At 49.5% G+C, this 11,528-nt stretch overlaps 2 protein-coding genes across 5 annotated transcripts; one reads left to right on the forward strand and one right to left on the reverse strand.

Annotated features, from left to right (window-relative positions):
* The first annotated feature begins 1,557 nt into the window (after positions 1-1,557).
* On the forward strand, positions 1,558-6,623 carry LOC100192535 (uncharacterized). Of its 3 annotated transcripts, none has more exons than XM_008668870.3 (8): positions 1,558-2,432; positions 3,415-3,542; positions 3,649-3,747; positions 3,837-3,992; positions 5,388-5,474; positions 5,556-5,647; positions 6,016-6,090; positions 6,212-6,621. In XM_008668870.3, the coding sequence occupies exons 1-8, from the start codon at positions 2,365-2,367 to the stop codon at positions 6,359-6,361; spliced, it is 855 nt and encodes a 284-aa protein (XP_008667092.1). In that variant the 5' UTR covers positions 1,558-2,364; the 3' UTR covers positions 6,362-6,621. The 3 variants fall into 3 exon arrangements, with proteins under 3 accessions (XP_008667092.1, XP_035820394.1, NP_001131226.1); NM_001137754.1 differs by having other exon boundaries at positions 2,257-2,432; positions 3,419-3,542; positions 6,212-6,623; XM_035964501.1 differs by lacking the exons at positions 6,016-6,090; positions 6,212-6,621 and adding an exon at positions 5,775-5,915 and having other exon boundaries at positions 2,140-2,432.
* Positions 6,624-6,979: 356 nt separating this feature from the next.
* Positions 6,980-8,339, reverse strand: LOC100275283 (uncharacterized). 2 transcript variants are annotated; one of them, NM_001149406.2, is made up of 2 exons: positions 7,714-7,947; positions 6,980-7,477 (listed from the first exon to the last, which is right to left on the reverse strand). In NM_001149406.2, exons 1-2 carry the CDS (start codon positions 7,903-7,905, stop codon positions 7,295-7,297), a joined length of 375 nt encoding a protein of 124 aa, NP_001142878.2. In that variant the 5' UTR covers positions 7,906-7,947; the 3' UTR covers positions 6,980-7,294. The 2 variants fall into 2 exon arrangements, with proteins under 2 accessions (NP_001142878.2, XP_020403168.1); XM_020547579.3 differs by having other exon boundaries at positions 7,061-7,516; positions 7,714-8,339.
* Between the last annotated feature and the right edge of the window lie 3,189 nt (positions 8,340-11,528).

Genomic DNA, 11,528 nt, shown 5'->3' on the forward strand with positions numbered 1-11,528 from the left:
AGACCCGGAAAACGGCGAACTCCGCTCCGCCCGACCCCAGGGCTCGGACTCGGGCTAAGACCCGGAAGACGACGAAACTCCGCCTCGCCCGACCCCAGGGCTCGGACTCCGCCCTGGCCTCGGCTGAACGACTTCCGGCTCGCCCGACCCCTTGGCTCGGGCTCGGCCACGGCAACAGAAGGCAGACTCAACCTCGGCTTCGGAGGAAACCCCACGTCACCCTGCCTAGGGCACAGACCGCCACGTAAACATGAGGCGCCATCATCATCCCACCCCGAATTGACTCGGGTCACGGAGGACAAGACCGGCGTCTCATCCGGCCAGCTCCGCCAGAGGGGCAATGATGGCGCTCCACAAGCTCTATGACGACAGCGGCCCCCAGCTCTCTTACGGAAGCAGGACAACGTCAGCAGGGACTCGACCGCTCCAACAGCTGTCCCTCCATCAGGCTCCGCCGCACCTCCGACAGCCACGACACCACACTAGCAGGGTACCCAAATCTCTCCGGCTGCCACATTGGCATGTACCTAGGGCACTAGCTCTCCCTCCGCTAGACACGTAGCACTCTGCTACATCCCCATTGTACACCTGGATCCTCTCCTTACGACTATAAAAGGAAGGACCAGGGCCTTCTCAGAGAAGGTTGGCCGCGCGGGACCGAGGACGGGACAGGCGCTCTCTTGGGGCCGCTCGCTTCCCTCACCCGCGTGGACGCTTGTAACCCCCCTACTGCAAGCGCACCCGACCTGGGCGCGGGACGAACACGAAGGCCGCGGGACTTCCACCTCTCTCACGCTCGGCTCCGGCCGCCTCGCCTCTCCCCCCTTCGCGCTCGCCCACGCGCTCGACCCATCTGGGCTGGGGCACGCAGCACACTCACTCGTCGGCTTAGGGACCCCCTGTCTCGAAACGCCGACATTACTATTTTAAAGTATGTTACTTAAATTATTTTTTACATTTTATATTGATTTGGAGGATAAATTTATACTTATGGTCAGACTTGTTGGCTCGTCGAGTCTGCTTGTGACCCAACAATAAACCGAGCCGAGATAGCTTTTCAGACTCACCCGAGAAGTGAGCGAGTTTGAGTTTTTTCTTCTTAAAGTTGGTTTGGTGACTAAAAATTTGGAGGAACTATAATGGAAAAGAATCACCTTATTATTTGATTTTGAATATTAAGGATATTTTTCCATATAGACCCTTTTTAAATTTCCTAATCACAAAGTCCCTATTCGGGAGGGCTTTACTTCAAAAATTGCAACATCGGTTTTCCAGTTTTAACATAAAACAACTTTAACGGATTGGCAAGGCAGGTTTATAAGTGTTTGACTTGCACATAGATTGCGACTTTTGTAATACAGTTAAATTATGTGAGTTTCCTTAATTATCATTGATGATTAGGAGGTGGAGAAAGAGACATGAATCGGTAGGTCATGTAACCAACAACATGGTGAATAATTTTTATACAACTTTGTGAGGAGGTATAAAAACAATGTTTTAGAAACACTCTTTGAGAAGCTTCAAAAATTTCATGAAAACGACCTTTAGTTTCATTTGTTTTTGAAAATTTTGAAGTTAAGTTCTTCCAAACATGGTCTAAACTAGTCCTAATTTCTCTCTTAATCCACCCCAACCCCCTCATAATACCTGGTCACCAAAACAGTTCTAAGCATGGTCTCTTAAAATCCCTCAATCTACCCGAATAAGCCGTCAAGGTATTGTGGCTCGTGAGAGGCTGACTGTGCTCTTCATAATTGAAGATTTGAATCTGAACCGCTGACACGTTTGAGCCAGCTCCGCGAGCCCGGCGCGGCGGCGCCCGTAAAAAATCCCGGTGGACGGCGGCGACACGGAACGGGAACCAGTTGGGCGAGCTAGCATGGAGGTGGAGCCGAATCCAGCTGCGACACGCGAGGACCCACATCCCTTCGTCCTCGATGTTCTCGAAGGATCATGCCGATGCCGCAGGGCGCGGGCAGAAGGCCAAGGCACACGGCGGAAGCGGAAGCGGAAGCGGAAGCGGAAGCGGGAGCCGGAAGCCGCGAAAAGCCATGTGTCGCTCACGTGAAAAGAGCACCTCGGCTTCGCCTGCTTTCGCAGCTCGCACGGCACCTTCTCCAAAAGCGAGAAGCAGGAACTCGGCAAACTTCGAGGGGGCAAAGCGCAAAAAGCGCAGAACGCCAGAGGTTTTCTCCGCAGTCTAGAAAATGTGCCAAACCCGTCGCTTCGTCTTCCTCTCCTTCCGGCTTCCGGCCCCGCTCCTCCCCAAAATCCCCCAAAACCTGACGAGCTGGAGGGCCGATCCGCGGCTCCCCGCCGCCTGATCCGAGCAGTCTACTCGGCCCAGCCGGGGATCCAAGCGGGATGGGGTACTTGAGCTCCGTGATCGGCCACCCCACCGATGGATCCTCCGTCAGCGGCGGCGGCCTCAGGTGGTGAATCTTATATCGAAACTGCTCCCGACGTCCGCCCCCCACGGATTTTGTTTTTGTTTGGTTTGTGATTGCCCCTGCTCGAATTGCGATGTGGGCGCTTCGATACATCTGTGAAGTCCTTTTTGTGGTCCTGTACCCGTCCGTGTCAGCTTTGGCCGAGATTAGTTTCAGAAATGTGATGGTTCGCGTCCTTGACTGTGGCCCTGAGTCCTGATGCGTAGTTAGTTTGAGATATGTTGCTTCATGCATCACATGGATTAAGCTTTGTTGTGAGCAGCCAGGTGTTTATGTGTTCTAGCTCGGAACTGAACTGATCCCTAAGCTTTGTTTTGCCTAAAAGGGGAGTTCTGGCTGTAGTATTGTCTATCGATTTGGTAGGACATCAGAAATGCACTTTTATGAGGAACCAACGCTTATGGTTTACAAGGCCAGACTATAAATCAATGCTACAGACTGGTATTTTAACCGTAAAGAAACCAGGTTAAGTTCGTCTTAGCAGGAATGTAGTATTGTAAGCAAAAGTTGTCATTTCAAATGTGGATTTTTATGATAGCATAAGATAAGAGAATATTTAAGTATTCATATTTTGCATCAGTTCGGAGCAGCCAAGTTGATGCATAATATAGTTAACATGCTCTGCTGGCTGGCTGTGGGAAAATGTCGTTCTTCTATCACTTCTATGAATTTGGCCCTTGTGTCACCTAACCTATGAACACGTGCCAGCTTGCAATGAGAGCTTGCAGTAATATTAACAAGACACTAGCTCATTTCTGCTGTAGCTCTACATGGCAAGAATTTATCCATTTATAACTTTTCAAAATACCCAAACTGTAGTGATTGGAGTGGCAGCACAAGTTGTACTCTGGGATCTCCAGTGTATTGTTACAGTAGCTTGGCTCCAAATATCAAATCAGTGGACTATCATGTTGTTCTTGTATTACCTATTTGTTCAGTGTTTCACATTTATTTTTTCTGCCAGCCAGAATGGTAGATTTAGCTATGGCTATGCAAGCTCCCCTGGTAAAAGGGCATCCATGGAAGACTTCTATGAGACAAAAATTGATTGTGTTGATGGTCAGATAGTTGGTCTTTTTGGAGTTTTTGATGGTACGGATTTCTCTTAAGCCAGCATGATTTAGTTATATAATTTGAGCGCAACTTTCATCTGTAGCCAGTTCTTTCTGATCCCATGGCCTATGGTTTGTTTGTGTAGGTCATGGTGGTGCTAAGGTAGCAGAGTATGTTAAAGAAAACCTGTTCAACAATCTTGTTAGTCATCCAAAGTTCATCAGTGATACTAAAGTCGCTATAGGTATACTCTTGCTCTTTTTCCCGCTAACATCAGTTGCTTATGTGAATGCAACCATGAGGGCTTGAGCTTGTGTGTTTGTATTACTGCAGATGATGCTTATAAAAGCACCGACAGTGAATTCTTAGAATCTGACAGTAGTCAAAATCAATGCGGGTCAACTGCATCAACTGCTGTACTTGTTGGTGATCGTCTCTTCGTCGCAAATGTTGGTGACTCTAGGGCTATCATATGCAGGGAAGGAAATGGTACCAAGGCTTCACTGTGCTTGTTCTTTAAACCTCTTGTTACTTTTACACGAGTCAATTGAATTTCATCTAAACCTTCTTTAATGAAAATAGAACATAGAAACAAGGTACAATCTCCAGTGGTTTTCCATCAATTTACTACAAGTACAGTAGTGCATTGCATTAGGTTGCTAGTAAGTGACCTTGTTAATTCTTTCCATAATTATGGAAAAAGGATGATGATAGAATGTATACCTTTTGCTTCATTCATTGCTTAATGTGTGCTCGTAGAAATGTAGAGTCTATGTGATACCACAACATGATGGGTTTTGAGACATTTCATACAACAACAACAACATAGCCTTTTAGTCCCAAGCAAGTTGGGGTAGGCTAGAGTTGAAACCCAACAAGTTATCACCAAAAGGATAAAGAGAGAGAAAGGGGAGGGGAAAAGCTTTTGAGAGCACTAAAAGAAAAAAGGCCTAATCACGGTTCAGTCTCGTGGATAGCTTCTTTCCAAGCACTTCTATCCAAACACAACTCCATTGGGATATTCCATCCTTCAAGTCCCTTTTGATTGCCTCCTCCCATGTCAAGTTTGGTCGACGTTTACCTCTCTTCACATTATTGTCCTGTCTTATGATGTCTCTATGTACCGGTGCCTCTGAGGGTCTCCGGTAGACATGCCCAAACCATCTCAACCGGTGTTGAATAAGCTTTTCTTCAATTGGCGCTACTCCTAGCCGATCGCGTATGTCATCGTTTTCTTACTCGGTCCAATCTTGTGTACCCACATATCCAACGCAACATACACATCTCTGCGACACTTAGTTGTAGGATATGTCGCCTCTTAGTAGGCCAACACTCAGCCCCATATAACATAGCAGGCCTAATCGCTGTCTTGTAGAACTTGCCTTTCAACTTCGGTGGCACTCTCTTGTTGCATAGGACTCTCAATGCTTGACGCCATTTCATCCACTCCGATTTGATTCTATGGCTAACATCTTCATCAATATCGCCATCTCTCTGAAGCATCAATCCTAGATAACGGAAGTTGTCCTTCTTTGGTACAACTTGGTCTCGCAAACTTACATCTCCATCCTCACTAATTGTAGTACCAAAGTCACATCTCATATACTCGGTTTTGGTCATGCTAATTCTAAATCCTTTACACTTAGCGATAGCTGCTAATTCTAAATCTCAGATAACGGAAGGTGTCCTTCTTTGCTTTCTTCTAATTTTTTGGTGATAATACAATACGATTCTTTTTGAGACATTGCTAAGGTCTGAATTTTGGCCTTGTTTGCCTTGTCCTGCTACTGCTAAGCTAGGAGTTGATTCTACGGCTGATATTTCAACATTGGTGACACCGTTTAACCACTTTCCTAACTTGATGCATTCTGCTTCTTTTTGCAGCTATTGCTGTTTCAAAGGATCACAAGCCTGATCAAACTGATGAGCGGCAGCGTATTGAAGATGCTGGAGGTTTTGTGATGTGGGCAGGTATGCCAATCACTTTTTTTTCTTAAAAAGTTTCTTGGTGGAATATGATTATCCTTCTAATGCCCATGCTTTGTTCTATAGGAACATGGCGCGTTGGTGGTGTACTTGCTGTTTCGCGTGCTTTTGGTGACAAACTCTTAAAGCAATATGTGGTTGTGGATCCGGAGATCCGAGTACGTAATCTACGATATATTTTATACTTTCTTTACAAAATGCATATTGTTCTGTTCGGGAACTTCCCTGTAATAGGAGAATTATAGTAGTATTAATGATCTTACTGGGATGGTTTATTGTTTGCAGACATCTAGTTGCAGTGTGCCATCTAGGTGTTTGGTTATAAATGTTAGCTTCAATGCTTTCCACAATTCCACCAGTTTTGTCTTTTGAGGTCACACAAACCTGCATTAGAAGTCATGATCTATACCAAAGACTTCTTGGTTACATTTAATTGTTTTTTTTGAAATTTTGATGAAAGCAGCAGCAGCAGTATTAATGATCTGTACTAAAATTGACTTGTTGATTACATTTAATCTTGTGATAGGAGGAAGTTGTTGATGACACACTCGAGTTTCTTATCCTTGCAAGTGATGGGCTGTGGGATGTGGTCTCTAACGAGGTAATTTAGGAAATGCGGAGCCGGAGCTCCAGAATATTTTGCCGGTCGCTTGCTGCACTCATTGTGCTTAGTGCCTTAGTACCACCTGTTGGCAATGTTCTTTACAATGTTTGCCATGCAGGAAGCTGTTGCGATGACTAGATCCATTAAGGACCCAGAAGAGGCTGCAAAGATGCTCTTGCAAGAGGCGTACAAGAGGGAGAGCAGTGACAACATAACTTGCGTCGTCGTGCACTTCTTGCATGGGCAAGGTAGCAGCGGATACGCTTAAAGCGTAGCAGTAAAATTATTTTACGCAGTGGTGTGCTCTGATGTACATGCGTCGATTGATTTCCCGATGTTAAATGGAGAAACGTAACTACGTAAGGTAGGAAACGTGTATTATGATGGGTTGAACTGGGAAATGCGTGTACCCTATACTATATATATATACTGTAGTGTGGTCGCGGACGATGTTTGGGTCTGAAGATAGTGTTGTATTGTTGTGGGAAAAAAGATAATTGCGCTTTAGGTTTTGTTTGTTTCGGATTATTATAATCTGTCTAAATTATATAATCCAGCATAAACAATCCAACAGGTAAACAAACATATATTATAGATTCTGATTATATAATCTAAAGTCTAGATAATCTTATAATCTACTTAAGCCTACCTTATTTGATATTATTTTTAGTAAAAGACACTATCCATAGTTATGTTTATAAAATTGCAATGTTTGCATTTTTCTTCTTTTCCCAAAATGCACGCACATAGGTTCTTTGACTTGTGTCTCAAAAATCAATAATCTTCATTTATATAATCTAGTCATCCAAATAGCTACATATAGATTTATAATCTCGTCAAACAGGTCCTTAGTTTAAAATGTAATATGTCAGTAGACTTGTCGGCGTTGTGCAAGTGTGTCGGCAGCATGCCACCTAACATAGCTACCTTCTTTCACGGTGCTTTTTTGGGGCCACTTTAACGACGATTCGACGTACAATTGTGTTGCCATCCCATTTTGTGTGTTTGGATCAACATATCGCCATAGCACTCATCAGCAATGGCAGGGACAGAGAGCGAGAGCAACAGAAGGAAAGAAGCAGCACATCAGGAGGGCCTATATTTTACAGAGACAGCAGGGGTGCTTCTGCTCGTACAATCCAGCGAGATAAGAAACACACGAAACGGACGGCATACGACTGGCTTACATAAGGACAGCTTCCTATGGTCTGGTGGGGTGCCTGTGCTTGGGCTTCGCCGTCGGCGGAGAGGCAGCATGCATGGCCACGCTGCTGTAGTCCGCGCTGTAGATCAGCCCTGTCTCGGCGTCCCCGCTCTGATCGGCCGTTCGCCTCGCCGTCGCCTCCTCCTCGGGTTTCTTTACCTCCATAGCCACTCCCTGCAGCTGCACGCCATGGACGGATAGCTGTGTCAGGTTCTCTGTCTGCACGTTGCTGAACACGTTAACTGAGCCCAAAGAAAAATGCATCCTATTCCTATGTGAAGATCGACTGAAGATAGGCAGGCACCAAACTGCTGGATTGAGCCTTCAGGCTCATGGTTCAGGCGCTGATGTGCCGACAACGGAATGAAAGTTGAACATGTTCTTGGTGATATGTATGAGAGTGAGTACGAACTGACCTCGGGCTGCTTGCTCTGATGCTGGTAATAATGGTACCCTGACGACTGGCCGAGTTCTCTGCCTTTGCGACCTAGAACCAGCAGCCACCCTGGGTGCTTGCCGACGGAATACGGAGGAGAGGACGAAGAAGTAGCTGCAAGAGTGGCTACAAGAAGGCTGGAAAGAAGCAGTACACACGATGGCTTCATCATGTTCGTGCTGCAGAGCGGAGCAGGCTCCCTCCCTCGGCCCCTCTCCACGGCTAAATATCGAGCGAGCGAGCGAGCGATTGCGTTAGGAGGCCACAGGAATAGGAGCGCACAATTATTAGGTAGCTAGGGGCACGGGAGGGGGCAACCCCGGAGTTTGGCGATTTGCTGAATGCCTTTTGGTTCTTTCTTTTTCTCTACGGGGCTGTATGCGAATAGATCCATATGCTGCTAATAAATCTGCCAAACTAGATGGGACCCCATCAACCAGGCCCAGGCAGCACACACATGATGCTGGTCGACTCAACTGATCGATGGTGTCTGCCTTCTGCACTACCGTTTACCGGCCTGATGGGATGGGGCAGTGGCCTCGCATTCTAGTCACACACACACCCCATGCCTCAGGGTCCTTTCACGCTCACTCATGCATGGTGTGTGTGCCTGTATGGGTGGGTGGATGGATGCATGGCACATCTATCATGCCTGCAGTGAGATTCCTTTTGTTTTTATTTGTGTCCGGTTAATACAAAATCGAACAATTAAAGTGGCGTCAAATAAATAAAAAATCCCTGATTTATTTGGTCCGTTGTCTAACACGCTAGTGGGATTATGGGAAGGCGCAACCTCCAAATTAACGTGTCTAACGTCTGGTGTGTTTGTGTCTGTCTGCAAAGGATGGGGGGCTCGAGACAACGAGGTCTCAATCCCCGGGAGGTTTCTTTTATCACGCCTGTCGTGCTTTGTCTCTTGCTAATTAGCTGCTGTCACGGAAACGCCAAGCTTTAAATATATATATGGACAGTATAGTGAGGGTATGTACCGACATGCATGCATCATGCGGTTCCCCTAACATATATATATATAACACATGCAGCTACCGGATAGCGTCGTCGTCTTTGACTCTCTGTGCGCATGGCGATGGTTGTCTTTGAGTCAGTGTGGGCCAGTACAATGGCACACTTGAGCACTACTAGTTCTTTCTATGTATATGTATACATTTGTGTTTACCTAATAAATCGGTCCAAACCATACAATTTCTAGCATGGTCCAGGTCTAGCACGGTCCAACTTAATTGTGGGTCTGGGCCGGCACGACCTAATATGTGGGTCGTGATTGGGCGTCAAGTCAAGCCCACGGGCTAGCCTGTCACAGTCCATTTAACTAAGGCCCATCAAGGCCCACTAAACATACACTCAGTATTTAACTAAGGTCCGTCAAAGCCCATAAGACCATCACAATTTGGAGAATTCAGAGCTTCAATAGGCCTTCGAGAACCAGTAACTAGATGAGGATAGTGAATAGTGATGATGATCATTATATATGTATTCTGTATGGTTGTATAGTACTCAACTAAGCACTGAACAATATTATTTCTGAACTAGTTGTACATTTTTTCTTTCTGACCAAAGGTTTTAATGTGTAACCACAAAACATTTTAGTTTTATTTTGGTCATATATTGTCGGCGTTTCGAAACCCGGGGGTCCCTGGACCGACGAGTAAATTGTCGCCGCGTGCCCCAGCCCAGATGGGTCGGCGCGAGACGGAGCGCGAAGAGGGGAGACAGCCGGAGGGAGACGGGCGTGAGAGGTGGAATCCCGCGGCCTTCGTGTTTGTCCCGCGCCCAGGTCGGGTGCGCTTGCAGTAGGGGGTTACAAGCGTCCACGAGGGAGGGAGCGAGCGGCCTCACACGAGCGTCGTCCCGTCCTTCCCCGCGCGGCCAACCCTCTGTAAGAGGGCCCTGGTCCTTCCTTTTATAGGCGCAAGGAGAGGATCCAGGTGTACAATGGGGGTGTAGCAGTGTGCTAACGTGTCTAGCGGAGGAGAGCTAGCGCCCTAAGTACATGCCATCGTGGCAGCCGGAGAGGTTTTGGCACCCGATTCGTGTGGTGTCGTGGCCGTTGGAGGAGCGCTGGAGCCTGACGGAAGGACAGCTGCCGGGGCTGTCGAGTCCTTGCTGACGTCCTCTTGCTTCCGTAAGGGGGCTGAGAGCCGCCGTCGTCATAGAGCGTGCGGGGCGCCATCATTACTTGTCTGGCGGAGCGAGCCAGATGGGACGCCAGTCTTGTTCCCCGTAGCCTGAGTCAGCTTGGGGTAGGGTAATGATAGCGCCTCCTGTTGACGTGGTCGGTCCATGCCCTGGGTTGGGCGATGTGGAGGCTCCTCCGAGGTCGAGGTCGAGTCTGTCTTCCGAGGCCGAGGTCGAGTCCGAGCCCCCGGGTCAGGGACGGTTGATCATGGTCCGGAGCGGGTAAGTACCTTAGAACTTCTTCGTCCTGGCTCCTCATTTGTATGTCCCGACCATGACTTTCCTTTCCTCCTCAGCAAGCGAAGCCATGGCCTGACCGATCTGGCTCCCCGGAAAGTCCTCAAGACGGCGTCGGCTTCCGCAGCCGGTGTCGCGCCGGGCCTCGCCGTTCAGCTGACCTTCTCGCAAGGCGCTCCAGAGCGGGGGGCTCAGGCGGCACCAGTCGCCGTGGAGCGAGTTCCCGAGGTCGGCTCTTCTGTCGAGGTGGCCATCGCGCTGGGGGAGGCGGCTGGCGCGGACATGGCCTCGGGCCCACCGGACATGCCGTCGGCGCTGGCACCAGCTGCTGCTGAGGCCGCTGCCGTCCCGGTCGGGGAGCGACCTGTCGCCGCCGACGCTGAGATGGCCGAGGCGTCGGCGCTCGGTGCCTCGGAGGAGGGGGCGTGGAAACGCGATCCGTCCCGCCGAGCGGCAACCTTGTCCCTGCGCGGCGGAGCTCCGAGAGGCGGCGTGAGTTGCTCTGGTTCTGGACCCATGGGGCTTCGGATCCCTTCTTCGTTCTTGACGATGAGCGGGAGGAGCAGTCTTGGGACGAGCTCCGCGAGTGTGCCGAAGCAACGGTGGGGTCGCTCCGGTCATCCTTGGAGGTCTTTTGCAGGGACGTCCCCAAGATCCTCCAGGTAATGATTTCAGGCATACCTTTTTGTGACCAAGGCGTCCTTTGTGATGCCTCGCTTCCTTCCCTCAGGATCTGACGGATCTGAGCGCCGCCAAGTCATCGTTCATCCGCCATGAGGTCGATATCTGGGGCTCGCTGCGATCCCTGAGGACCTCGCTCGCCGGGGCTACTGCGCGCCTCTCCTAGCAGGGCACCGAGGTGGCGGACCTTCGGTTGCTCTGCGCCGATCTGAGAGCAGAGGCGGCAGCGGTACGCGCAGAGGTGCAGCGACGGCAGTCGGAGTTCGACCAGGTTGTCGATGAGCGAGATCAATCTTGGGGTCGGGCTGCCGAGGCCGAAAGCCGGGCCGGAGCCCTTGCAGGAGACCTAGCCGTAGCCTAGGCCGCAGCCTCGGAGCAGCGTGCCCGAGCCGGAGGTATGTCCTGGCTGTTTTCGGTTTTCGTTTCAGCTTGTTTCCTCCACTTGTGTTTGAGGCCTTGCGCTCTGGCTGTTCGCAGAGCTCGAGTCTGCCCTTGATGAGTCCACCAGGGCGCTTGCCCAGGCGGCCGAGCAGAGGGAGGCCGACCACGCGGCCATGTCCGAGGCCATCTCGGACTTCTGCCGGGTCTTTGGCTTCGGCGACGTCCCCTCAGGAAGCTCCCCTCAAAGTCGCCTGCAAGCCTTGGGTGACCACATGCGCGGTAGACTCCGCGAGGCGCTAC

The sequence above is a fragment of the Zea mays genome, chromosome 2, assembly GCF_902167145.1.
Source record: "Zea mays cultivar B73 chromosome 2, Zm-B73-REFERENCE-NAM-5.0, whole genome shotgun sequence".
NCBI classification, from domain to species: Eukaryota; Viridiplantae; Streptophyta; class Magnoliopsida; order Poales; family Poaceae; genus Zea; species Zea mays.